Here is a 13,235-nt window from a genome sequence, read left to right as displayed (position 1 = left end):
AAAAGGAGTCTAAGACATCAACTCACCAAATCCTTTCATTATGTTAATAAGAAAACAGATCTAGAAAGATGATGAGTTTTGGGCCAAGACACATACCAAATTAGTGGCTGAGCCTGGACTGGAACTCAAGTTTCCTAATTCCTAATCCAGTATTCCTTCACTATACTATACAGTATTTGTTAAAATACTTTTTTTAAAAAAAAAAAAAATTAAATTTCAAAAAATTTACAATTTTAATTTACTGAATAACTTCAACTGAAAAGATAATCATGCGATCTGATTCCATTTCTTTATAGACTTATTCACTGGAAAATACTATTTTTCTTCTTCTGAAAATGAATACTCAGAATGCTTCATGAAATTTAAATATCCAGTTCATGCTAGCAATTTTGATTGTATTTTTAAAAAACAAACTGAATTTGGTGTTTACTCAGGCTTATGCATCTTTTATACAGAAAAATGGTTTACTCACCTGGATCCTCCAAGGTTGCTCATCCATGCCAGATTATTACCTAGGGGCGATTTTTTACCAGTCCCAGAGATTGGATACTGCAAAGGCTTAGGAGGTAACTTGGGATAGATTGACCTTTGGACACTTCCAGACTCTTCCCTAAGCAGTGCCTGAGCAGCCTTTTCTTTCCTTTGTTCTTTGACATCGTGTAGAGAGTAATGGAAGAGGGCATGGAAACTCACTCCAGTATCCTTGCCTGGAAAATTCCACAGATGAGCCTGGAGGGCTACAGTCCATGGGGTTGTGAAGAGCTGGACACAATCAAGTGACCAAGCACGCATGTAGAGAGTAAGGAAGCTATCCCAGGCTGACATACCTCAAGAGTACATGCACCAGAGACTTGGAAAGGGTATTATACAAGCACATTCCATTTAGAAAATATAAAGTATTAGAAATTTATTAAATTATAAAATTTATAAAATTCAAAATAACATGTTTAGATGCTTTAACATCTCAGTTGTGTTTTTAAACCCACTTTTAAAACCAAGAAGCCTGTAGATGTCTGACAGGGATAAGGGAGCAGGGGCTCAGGTGCTTTAATCTGAAGGTCAAGGTATGAAAGACCTACGAAGAAGAAAAATATCTGCCAAGGGCTATGACGAATGATTTAATTAATATTCATCTAGGAGTGATTCTTCTATTTACACCCCCCCCCCCAAAAAAGCTCCCATATTTCCATTGCTGCACACCATGGAGAACTTCTTGAAGTATATATTAACACCCTCAATTTAGAGATAGCCTAAAGTAGGTTAAAAAACAAGAAATCTACATTTTGGAAGCCATTTTACTTAACACCTGATGCTTACAAAGCTGTCAGTATCAAAATGACTGTTTCTTAATAAGTTGCCTTGCCCAAATATCTGCTTTGTTTCCTAATTTGTGATAATAAATGCCCTGATTATATTCTTTTTATTAGTTTTATACAAGGTTTAAGTTTTCCCTGTACATGTTTGCGTGTGTGCTTAGTCGTGTCTGACTCTTTGCAACCCCATGGACTATAGTCCGCGAGGCTATGTTCATGGAATTTCCCAGGCAAGAATATTAGAGAGGGTTGCCATTTCCTCTTCCAGAGGAACTTCCTGACCCAGGGATTGAACCCAAGTCTCCTGTGGCTCCGGCTCTGGTACCACTGAGCCACCTGAGAATCCCACCGCTGTATTATTAATCTTATGACTCTGTCTTTAGTCTTTTCTAACTTAAAAAAAAAAAAAGCTTAAGCAAGTCAGAATTACAACCTTACTATTACTATTTTAGAAATACACATTACAGGAAGCTTAAACTTAAGAACTTCTGTAACAAAATGTTAGCAGTTCAGTCTACAGTAAATAATTCACAGATAAGTAATGAGGATTTTCCTCTTAAAAGAGGTCTTACTGGCTAGAAGTGTGCCTTACTCTAGTTTTCCAAATTATTGGTCTTTCCCACTAAAATCTTAATCATTCAATCAACAAGTATTTATTTTGACTTGAGAAACTGGAAGGATGGAATTGTCATTAATAGATACAGAAAGACTATGGAAGAAAGGAATATTAGGAACTCAGTTTGGGACATAAGTTTGAGATACTTATTAGATCCAAAAGTGAAACGTGAAAGTGTAAGTTGCTCAGTCCTGTTCGACTCTGTGAGTCCATGGACTGTAGCCAGCCAGGCTTCTTTCTATGGGATTCTCTAGGCAAGAATACTGGAGTGGATTGCCATTCCCTTCTCCAGGGCATCTTCTTGACTCAGGAATCGATCGTGGGTCTCCTGCATTGCAGGCAGATTCTTTACTGTCTGAGCCACCAGGGAAGCCCTATTAGATCCAAGCGGCTGTCAAATAACTGGATACCTGTATCAGGAATTTGGGGACGGACCCAGACTATACATGTAAATATATGACCCACGAGATTACGAGTGGAATTTAAAGTAGTAAGGCTGGAAAAAAAAAAAAAGTAGTAAGGCCAACTGATTTCATATAGGGCTTGGATATAAATAGAAAACAGGAAAGATTCAAGGAGTCTGTCTTTGAGCATGCTGATTTTAAGTCCAGTGAAAGGTAGAGGAACTAGTGAAGGGGACTGAGAAGGAATAGCTATAGAGGTAGGGAGAAAATCGGGTAAATAACGTATCCTGGAATCTAAATGAAAAGTGAAATGTTGTAAGGTAGGGATAATGGTAAGCTGTGCAATATGTTGCTGATATTTCAGGTGAGATGTGACTTGAGAATTGAATTTAGCAATGAGATCAGTGATGACCTATGTAGAGGCTTTTGTTGATTGGTGTGAGAGAAAGTTTGATCAGAATGCACTCAAGAGAATGGGAAAATAAAACTGAAAATAGTGAATATAGCAATAATATTCCTTGAATATTTCAAGGAATCTTGCACTAAAGACAAAAAAAGTGAAATGGGGCATTGTTGGAGCATAGATTCAAGAAGTTTTTCTCTTTTAATAGGAATAATAACAGCATGTTTGTATGCTGATTTAGTAGATAAATATATAAAGGAAACAGGAAGAATTGCTGGATTGACTTTCTCATGTAGGTGAAAGGGAATAGAATCTAGTGTATAAGTGGAGATGTTCACCAAATCAGGAGTTTACACAGTTTAGTCACAATAACAGAAAAGAAGGTAGCAATCTTGGCGATGGTGGCAGCTGCTGATATTCTCATCTGATTGTTTTCTCAATGAAAGAAGATACGTTTATTACTGAGATTGAAAACAGTGGAGAAGGTGTTAGAGCTCTGAGGAGAGTGGAGAAAGTATGTAATTGTTAAGGGTGGAGAGAAGACTAAAGTATTATAATGTGACCCCCCAGCAACAGAGGAACCCACCAGAGGTTGTTGATGATTTATTTCAAAATGGGACTACTTAGTCTGATTATTTTTCTCCAGCCATATTCAGCTACACAGGTATAGAAATAAAGTGTATGTTTGTGTGTGTGCAGTCACTCAGACATGTCCTACTCTTTCATGAACTGTAGCCTGCCAGGCTCCTCTGTCCAAAGGATTTTCCAGGCAAGAATACTGAAGTGGGTTGCCATTTCCTTCTCCAGGGGATTGTCCCGACTGAGGGATCAAGCCTATGTCTCCTGTATCTCTTTCACTGGCAGGCTGATTCTTTACCATTGAGCCACCTGGGAAGTAGAATTAAACTTATGAACCAGGATTGTGATTAACCATATTATGTATGCATGATGTTATGATTTATGATACATATGTATTTGGTCTTTATCCCTGTTTCTGGTACAGTGCTCCTAAAATCCTTGGAATTGCCTGACAAGAACAATACAGGTGTCTTTCATTACGTTAATAAGGTGATTTTGGAGTCTCACCTAAGGTTGGGGGCTGGTTGCCAGGGGAGCCAACCAGGTGATTAGAAGGTTAACACTTTTAGCCTTACCCCCACCGCTGGGGCAGAGAGACAAGCTGGAGATTGAATTCCATCACCATTGGTTTAATTAATCACATCTGTGTAAGGAAACCATATAAAAACCCAAAAGTGGGGTGGTGGTGCTTTGAAGAGCTTCCGGGTTAAGGAACAGGTAGTGGTGTGGGGAGAATGACACTCCTGGAGAAGGCATGGAAGTGGTAGCTTCATGTACCTCCCTGCATTCCTTGCCCTATGCACCTCTTCCATCAGATGCTCAGCTATATCCTGTTATAAGAAATTGCTAGACAGTAAGTAAAAATTTTTCTGAGGTTCTGTGAGTGACTCTAGAAAACTGAACTAGAGGAGGGGGCTGTGGAAGCCTCAGGTCTTCTTGGTCAGAAGAATAGGTGACAACCTTGACTTGACTTGGTATTGGCATCTGAAGGGGGTTACAGAACCGTTACCCTGTGGGACCACCTCCATGTGAACAGTGTCCAAATTTAGTCAAACTCTGGAATACTCAGCTGGTATCTCAGAGACTTGTTTGTGGAGAAGGCCTCCACTTATCTGGTGTCAGAAGTGGTGTGAGTGTCGTAATTGTGTGAACATGGAGAAGGAGACACAAAGGAAAAACCCAGGAGGTTGTTTTTTCATCCCAGCACGAAAAACTGCATTTGTATTAGTATCACTTGTGGCTTGTTAAACAATTTCTCAGACTCCACCCCAGGCCAACTGAATTAGAAACTCTGGGAATGGAGCCAGAGTGCTACAATCTATGCTGTAACCCTTCAAGTGGTTCTGACACAGATTAAAGTGATGGCTTCTGGAATAAATCTCTAGGTGTTCTGTCACTCTAAAATGCAGTGATTTAGTGCTTTAGTTCACATTTCCATATTGTTGATGAGAATTTGTTGTCCAGACAACCAAGATAAGTTAATGTGAAAAAAGTCCTTTAAATAAGAGAAGTGGGTTTTTCTTTGTTTAGAGTTTTTATTATTATTACTGATCAAATATCCTTTTAGTTACAAGTCTATTCAGTTTCTATTTCCTCATGATTCAGTCTTGATATTTGTATGTCATTAGGAGTTTATCCATTTCTTCTAGGTTATCCTACTGTATTAAGAACTATATATCTAGATCATTCTGTTTTCACAAAGAGATATATTCTTTTAATCTCTCCATAAAAGAAGAAATTACGGCAAAAGTTTGAATTCATGACAGTAACATGTGACAAAATGGTATGTGAGATTTCATTTGTTTTTGGAGAGCATTTTATTTTGCTTTTTTAATATCTAAAAATCTTAATTGCTTCCATGTGTCTAGCTGTTAAAGACTCAGATTTCATACTTTATACTCAGCAGTTTCAAGTGACAGTATATTTACTTTGGGAAAAATAGAATTGCTATAAACACATTCAGTACAACTAGTAATAAGAATTGTAAACAACAAATAGAGCTGGTGCAAGTGGAGAGTATGTTTGTTTTTCTGTATTAGGCTGTGATTTTACTTGTTCAGTCAAATACAATCATTACATTTGAACTATATTTTTATATTGTATCTGTTTTTAATGAAGTTTGTAAGATATAATGTATGAATTTCACAAATATGTTTAAAATATATATGTCTTATATGGAAAGGCCCTAAATGAATATGATGAATAGAAATCAGGTGATGAAATTTCTCATCAAGGTGTAGACTTGAGATTAAAAACCATATCCTTCTTATTTTAACTGATTGATTTCCAGACAAAGCCTATTAACTGGCTTCATATTATATCTTGAGAGATAGCACATTTGCTCATTTGCACATTTGCATGAGTTAATTGTTCTTCATCAGATAATTGGATTTTAAAGGAATTAAATGCTGGCAAGTAAGTCTGACATAGGGAGTAAGCTAGGAAGTCTAGAGTAGAGGGTAAGTCTATGAGATATTCTGTCAGCAGGCAAAGGACAAAACAAGAATATGGTAAGAAAAATAAGTTAAAAAAGGTAAGAAGATAATCTCTGGTATACTTTTACGGTGTTGAGAATATACATATGAAAACATATCTAAGCTTATATAATACATAATCAAAAGCTGAATTAGTAAGTTAGAGTCATATTCTCAGTATACGAAAAGAGGAAAAAAGATGGAGATGCATTTAGTTTGAGTTTAGTAGGTTTATTTATTAACAGATGATTCACTGTCACTACCCTGTCTAGGTTACTGTTGTCCTAGGTATAGCGATGGCTCCCAGGAAAACTCCTACTACCGTGATACAACTCCTCATTAATCTGATATGAAAGTGCAGGGCTGAAGAGCATTACAAATTATATATTATGTCAACAATAGAAATAAATAATGTCAAACAAACAAGATTTGAAATTTTAAATGGATGGAGCTAAAAGCTAGTCTGTAGAAAATTTGAATTCTTTACAATCCTATAGCTCCCAAGAAACTTATATCAAGTTTTCCAAATTTTGACAACAAATATAAAGGCTCATATGACATCTAACAATGATAGATGATTGACAGGTGGCAAAGAGAAATGGGAAGAGAAGAAATAAGACTGGCTGGACCAGGGAACTGGTTATGGAAAGTAACAGGAAATCAGATTAAAGAGGTAGAACAAGGCTGAGCTTATAGAGATCATTGATTTCCAAGAAACTGCTTCTATGGGTAAGTGAAGGTATGAGAATATGGTGCATAAAAATCAGGAGATGAAGACAATATGGGAATTAAGACCAGTACAGGGGAAGTAAGTAAAAGGAATCATAAAAGAAATGGAAGTGATGGAAGTCATTTAGGTAGTATTGTGGAACTATTAACAGAAACAGGAAGACTAGAAAGAAGAAAAAGTTCAGGGGTAAAGAGAATGAATTTATTACGGAGAATAATACAGGTGCTCGGGCCTGGTGCACTGGGAGGACCCTGAGGAGTCGGGTGCGGAGGGAGGTGGGAGGGGGGATCGGGATGGGGAATACGTGTAACTATATGGCTGATTCATGTCAATGTATGACAAAACCCACTGAAATGTTGTAAAGTGATTGGCCTCCAACTAATAAAATAATATTAAAAAAAAAAAAAAGAATTTATTACGGATAATCTTGAGTTTAATCATGAGTTTGAGTTTGATATTGAAGCATGAAAATAATTTTTTTTACAAATCAGTGATAGGAACTTCATGTGGCAGAATTGATAATTACAGAATAATTTGTTAGCAGGTAGCACAAAGCATTACATAGAAATGAAATAAAATTTAAAATGAGTCCCAAAATTACAGGGGGAGGAAGCTGTTGGAAGTGATGAATATGTTTATGGCATAGGTTGTGGATAGTTTCATGGATGTTTACTTATCTCCAGACTCATCAAGTTGCATACAATAAATATGTATTTTTTTGTATGTCAATTATACTTCAATAAAGGAGCTTTAAAGTTAGAATCTCAGCAAATTTCTCACAGAATTACTGTTGGAGAGTAAAATTCCTAAGGGCAGAATTATGGTAGTGGAGATGGGACAGACAAGGGGGAGAGTTTGCTCGTGGCAGAATTTTCACTTACCTTCCTCTGTATTTGGAGTTTTTACAATTACAATTTTTTTTTTTTTACAATTGCAAAATTTAACCACCAGTGTTTTAGAGAAAAAAATCATATCATATCACAATCTTTGTACACAACAACAAAAAAACCCCCAGAGATCTAGGAAGTCTCTTCCAGCTCCTCATCGTGGTCTTAAGGTCCTCTATTCCTCTGCCTGTTTTTCCAGCTTCAGCACCATTATAGCTCTAAGTTTTAGCTATTTCATGCTCTTTTTTACCCCTTAGATTGTTGTTTTTCTTTTTTTGGTCTCCTTTTAAAAATCTGTTTATTTTTAATTAGAGGATCATTGCTTTACAATATTGTGTTGGTTTCTGCCATACATCAACATGAATCAGCCACAGGTATAAATATTTCGCCTCCCTGTAGAGCCTCCCTCCCATGTCCCACCCCATCCCACCTCTCTAGGTTGTCACAGAGCAATGGTTTGAGCTCCCTGAGTCATATGGCACATTCCCACTGGCTATCTACTTTATATACAGTACTGTATACGTTTCCATGCTACTCTTTCAATTTGTCCCATTCTCTCCTTCCCCACTGTGTCTACAAGTCTGTTCTGTGTCTCCATTGCTGCCCTGCAAATAGGTTCATCAGTATCATCTTTCTAGATTCCATACATATGCGTTAATATGATACTTGTTTTTCTCTTTCTGACTTACTTCACTCTGTATAATAGGCTCTAGTTCTTCCATCTCATTAGAACTGACTCAACTGTGCTACCTCTAGGTTTTTTATGCTTTCCTGAATTTCTCTTAAATATCAGTACTGTGCAGAGCTACCTTCTAAACCTGTTCCTACCTCAGACAGATGCTTTGTGAGAGAGGTCTTCCCCAAATCCCCCCTCTCATCCTGCCACAGTATTGTTTACTCCCCTTATTGTAATTTTTTGGTTACTTTTGTTCTTCCTTGCAAATAATCCGAGAATAAAAATCATTCTGTGTCCTGATCACCATTGTATGCCCAGTGCCTAATTAATTAGTATGAGCTTGGGAAACATATGTTGAAAAAATGGATGAATAAATTTCAAAATGGATTGTATTTTCAGGAAATTGCTAAACTCAGATAAATTTTTCTAGGCCATCTGATAAAAGGTAATTTAACAATGTTTTGACAGGAAAACGCATTCAGGGCCTGAAAGCACATCACCCACTTTAGCTCTGGTTATGAAAGAGGAAAATGCCTCTAATTCCACACCTTTTAAAATGGTTCCCATAATCTAGAGCACTACAATAGGACAGAGAGGAGTGGAACAGAGATACGATGTAGAGTAGATACTGGGAAGAAGGTGAACATGGAGTCAGGAAGTGGGATGTGAGGGAGGAGAGGATGAGTTTCCTACTTTAAATCTGAATTGGCTTTCTGTCTTCTCTGTGGAACTCCATCCTTTTTCTTTTTATTGTCATAATTATGCCTTCCAATTGGGCTTTTTCTCTTTCAGTAGTTAACTATAAAACAAATCTGAACCTGGACTCAGTTTTCTGCTTTTTTAAGTTCATAGACTTAATTTTTTTTAGAGCAGTCTTGGGTTTTATAGAAAATTGAGCATATGGTAGAGAGAATTCCCAAATGCCCTCTTTGTCCTTTCCTCTGTTATTAGCACCTTGTGTTTGTGTGGTACATTTGTTAAAATGATAAAATGATGCTGATATAATAACCAAAGTCTTGAAAGAAGGCTGACATAGAAACTTGGAGAACATAGCTTACTATTATCTCTCTTTAAGGAGGTTTGCAAATATTTATGAACCAGATGCCCAACTATTAAGTTAAATCTATACTCACTTTGTCTTTTGCCATCATTTCAAGTTTATTTGCTAAGAATGTTGAAGAACTTTCCTGTGGCTCTGATTCATTAAATTAGTTCCAGAGACTTGTTTATTTCTATGCTTGTGGCATAGAAAACCATATTTTTTAGATTATCTCTTACTAGAAAATTGTCTTTCACTCACAGTTGTACGCTTGTGTATACCAGGATTTGATTTTTACCTTTAAATATTTGAGGAATACGTGCCATGTATTAGATATCCAATCTGTATAAAAATTTATTGAGTTAAAAAATGGATTGAACTAAAACTTAAAAAATCATTATAACGTTACTGATCTGGCTCTCTCTCAACCATTATAAGAGAATTATTCATATTTCCTTAAAGTTAGGAATACACTAAAAGACATTTTCTTACTGTGAAATATGTTTACAATTAAAATATAGTGGTACTAATAAGTAACTTTTAAAATACAGTGCATTTTATGGGTGGGATCTTTTCCCCTCCTCCCCTTATCAAATTCATGCATTAAAGGCCTACACCCCAGTTCCTCAGAATGTGATCATATTTGAGACAAAGCCTTTAAAGAGGTGATTAAGCTAAAATGAGGCTGATAGGGTGACCCTCATCCAGATGTCTTCCTAATACATGAGGATACACGGGGACACACCAGAGGTACAAGCACACAGAGAGACAGGTGAGAATATGGTGAGAGCGTGGCCAACTGCAAGCCAAGGAGAGAGGCCGCAGGAGAAACCAGGCCTGCCAGTACTTTAATCTTGGTCCTCCAGCCTCCAGAAGTGTGAGAAGATAAACCCGTGTTGTTTAAGCCACACACACACAATATATTTATCTGAATTTGCCTCACTAGTAGAGAGCTGAATATTCTTCCCACAGTAACAATCCATCTGTATGAATTTAGCATACCAGTTAACAAAGAAAACACAAGTCTATCTAGCCTATCATACCATATGTGTTCTTTTAAAAAAATCCCTCATTGTATATATTAATAAAATTATTTTTATTTTAGAAATGTTTTTCAGATAGTTTTTTCATATATGGAAAAGAGTAAAAGTTATTGATAAGAATAAATTTTTAAATACTCAAAGGAATAACAGAAGGACTCACATCTCTTCAAGAGGGAAAAAGTAGGAAGAGAATACAACATATACTTTAGCAGCAGTACTCATAACTGGGGTCAAATTCTCTAGGTACTAGGCTAAAATGGAAGAAATTTTGAGGCATGGCTTCAAAACAAGATGAAGAGATTATCAAAGAATTTAGAAAGCCAGCTCAAGTCAGAATGCTTCTAGTTTAATCATCTGAGTTCTTCAGGGATAATGTAAAACACTCATTGGCTCTTATCTGGCATGGAACATTGGAGAAATGCTTCAATTCATTAAAAATTTTAAACTTTTGCCTTAAGACTTTCTTAAATGCTTTTCAGAAACTTATTTCCCAAGGCATCGTTTAGGTTGGGAATTGCACAGATTACTACCATAGAAATGGTTGATAATTTTTGCCTTGCAGGGAGGTAAACTGCAATAGTTGGGATAGTATATGATTTATAAAGTTCTCAATAGTTCCTAACATCCAGAATACTTAAATCTTTGCTCCAGATGAAAACAAGTTAAATGTTTTACATTTATATAAATTTGAAAAAGTAGCAGTGAAGGAATAAATAAAAACTCTTACCACTTGGCAATACCATGACTGGCTCTGTAAATCTTTGTTCATCTGCTGAAGGTAGGTTTAGGGAGATGATTAACACCATTCCCAGACTGGTTCCAACAAACAAACAAGGGGAGATAGTAGAGTCATTTTTCCGAGCAAAGGACTCCATGAAGTATAGTGCTGTAATCGCTTCTTTAGAATCTTTGTCAATGCTGGAGATGCTAGAGCTTCTAGAACGATTATAGGAATTTTCTCGACTTTCTATGGAAATTTAAAAACCAAAAATTAAGTTTTATTGTGTTTCCAGAACAAGTGAAGTCAGACTTAGTACACGAAAACCAAAATGATGAGGGAAAAGTAGAATTTGATTCTTTGTTAACTGATCTGGAAGGCAGCTTATCCAGTTCACTAGCTTATTTTGAAGATGAAGAGAAGTCCAGAAGTGTAAATCATAAACTTAGGCAGAGCTGGGACTAGTCTTGAATCTGCAGAACTGCAGTCCACTGTTTTGTTTTGCTTTTTTCCTCAACCTTACCTCACAAGGTAGTTGAAATTCTCTAATTTAGAAAAAATATGTTTAGTCTAAATAGTTAAGATTACAAGAATTTCTAGTACAGTTTTAATTATGCTTCTCTCCGTTCTCTCAATTACTGAAAGTATTCCTAATGACTTCTTGACAATTCCCATACACTGACAACATTGTGGCTACTTACCTGAAGGGTCAGGTATGTTCTGTGGTAAATACATTCCTTTAATTTTGCTATATTTGAAGTAATTTCAATTGTAACTTTTAAACTATTTATATAACATTGAACAAATATTATCTCCCTGAACTAGTTACAAGCTGCCTACCTTGAATCTAAATCCAGTTTTGGCTTTGCCAAGGACTTAAATACAGAGCTGTACACAATGCCACCCCACTGAGAGAGTGGTAATCTTTCTGAGAGGGCTTCAGTCAATGAAAAGGAAACAGGTGGCTTCAAGTTCCCCTGCTCATCAACTTTTACACATGGTGTACACTCCAACAAACAGAAACTCACCACCTCAGGTAAATGATATAGGAAAGTTGTATTGTTCTTATAATCACACCAGAGTACAAGTTCCTCATATTCTTTCTACTGCCTTCCCTCTCCTTTCCATTTTGATAGGAAATCATGACTCATTTTTATAAAAAGAATTATATACAATAAAGTTAAATATTAAAGTTCCTCAGACTATTCTTTTTTCTACAAACCAAAATATTTCTAATTTTCCCCCTTCTCTATCCTTCAGCAAGTTTATAAAATAATATTTTAATAGAATTTAGATCTGAGAGGGAGAACAGATATAAACTATATATTTTACAGATATGGAGATAGAGATGTAGAGTTAATTTTCCCTGAATCAACACATTAGAAATGTCTAAAACTTAAAATTCCCAGCTCAATCCAGTGACTGAAACTACTAATTCCTTTACAACCTTTACACTTTCCTTACATTGTTACATTCCTAGCTAATGTTTCAAAAATTTTCCATTCATGGTTCATCAACATTCAAGGCTGCTACTCATAGATACCTGTGAAAGAGAAGATCATATGCATGTCCATGGACCAGACTTAATATGGTAGAATGTTAAAAAGCTAAGAATTCCCTTTTTAAAAAAATTTTTTGACCACGCCACTTCTATATGTGGAATCTTAGTTCCCTGACCAGGAATCAGATTCCATGTCCCCTGCAGTGCAAATGCAGGGTCTCAACCATTCGACTGCCAGGGAAGTGCCTTAAAATTTTATTTTAAAAATTTGAATAATACAGATCATTACTATCAAATTTTTTGAGGAGTGGTAAATGGTGAATTGGGCTTCCCAGGTGACGCAGTGGCGAAGAATCCGCTTGCCAATGCAGGAGATGCAAGAGACAGGGTCAGGAAGATCCCCTGGAGGAGGAAATGGCAACCCACTCCAGTATTCTTATGTGGAAAATTCCATGGACAGAGGAGCCTGGAGGGCTACAATCCATGGGGTTGCAATGTCAGACATGACTCAGTGACTGAGCACACACACAAATGGTGAATTACTTTATAGCACAGAATTACCATAGCATATTCCTAAGATTACTTTTTTTTTTCTATTTCTAGTCCCAAAGCTTTTTATCAGCAAGGCAGCAGCAGAAGTTGTATGCGTGCTCAGTCTTGTCTGACTCTGTGTGACTGCATGGACTCTAGCCCACCAGGCTCCTCTGTCCATGGGATTTTCTGGCAAGAATACTGGAGTGGGTTGCCATATTCACCTCCAGGGGATCTTCCTGGTCCAGGAATTGAAACTATGTCTCCTGCCTTGGCAGGTGGATTCTTTACCACTGAGCCACCTGCAGCAGTTACAGGATT

The 13,235-nt window shown here is 36.6% G+C and overlaps 1 protein-coding gene across 2 annotated transcripts in view; it reads right to left on the bottom strand.

Moving 5' to 3' along the window:
* The window catches only part of STXBP5L (syntaxin binding protein 5L), a 336,789-nt gene that overhangs the window by 13,149 nt on the left and 310,405 nt on the right, over positions 1 to 13,235 (bottom strand). For both annotated transcript variants that reach the window (XM_065942856.1, XM_065942857.1), the window contains one exon: positions 10,892 to 11,131. In XM_065942856.1, coding sequence (XP_065798928.1) covers positions 10,892 to 11,131 — 240 coding nt within the window. The remainder of the gene's footprint in view (positions 1 to 10,891; positions 11,132 to 13,235) is intronic.

The sequence above is a fragment of the Muntiacus reevesi genome, chromosome 8 (assembly GCF_963930625.1).
Source record: "Muntiacus reevesi chromosome 8, mMunRee1.1, whole genome shotgun sequence".
Classification (NCBI taxonomy): Eukaryota; Metazoa; Chordata; class Mammalia; order Artiodactyla; family Cervidae; genus Muntiacus; species Muntiacus reevesi.
The sequence above is the reverse complement of the archived record's forward strand: the minus strand, read 5'-3'. Positions and strand labels throughout refer to the sequence as shown.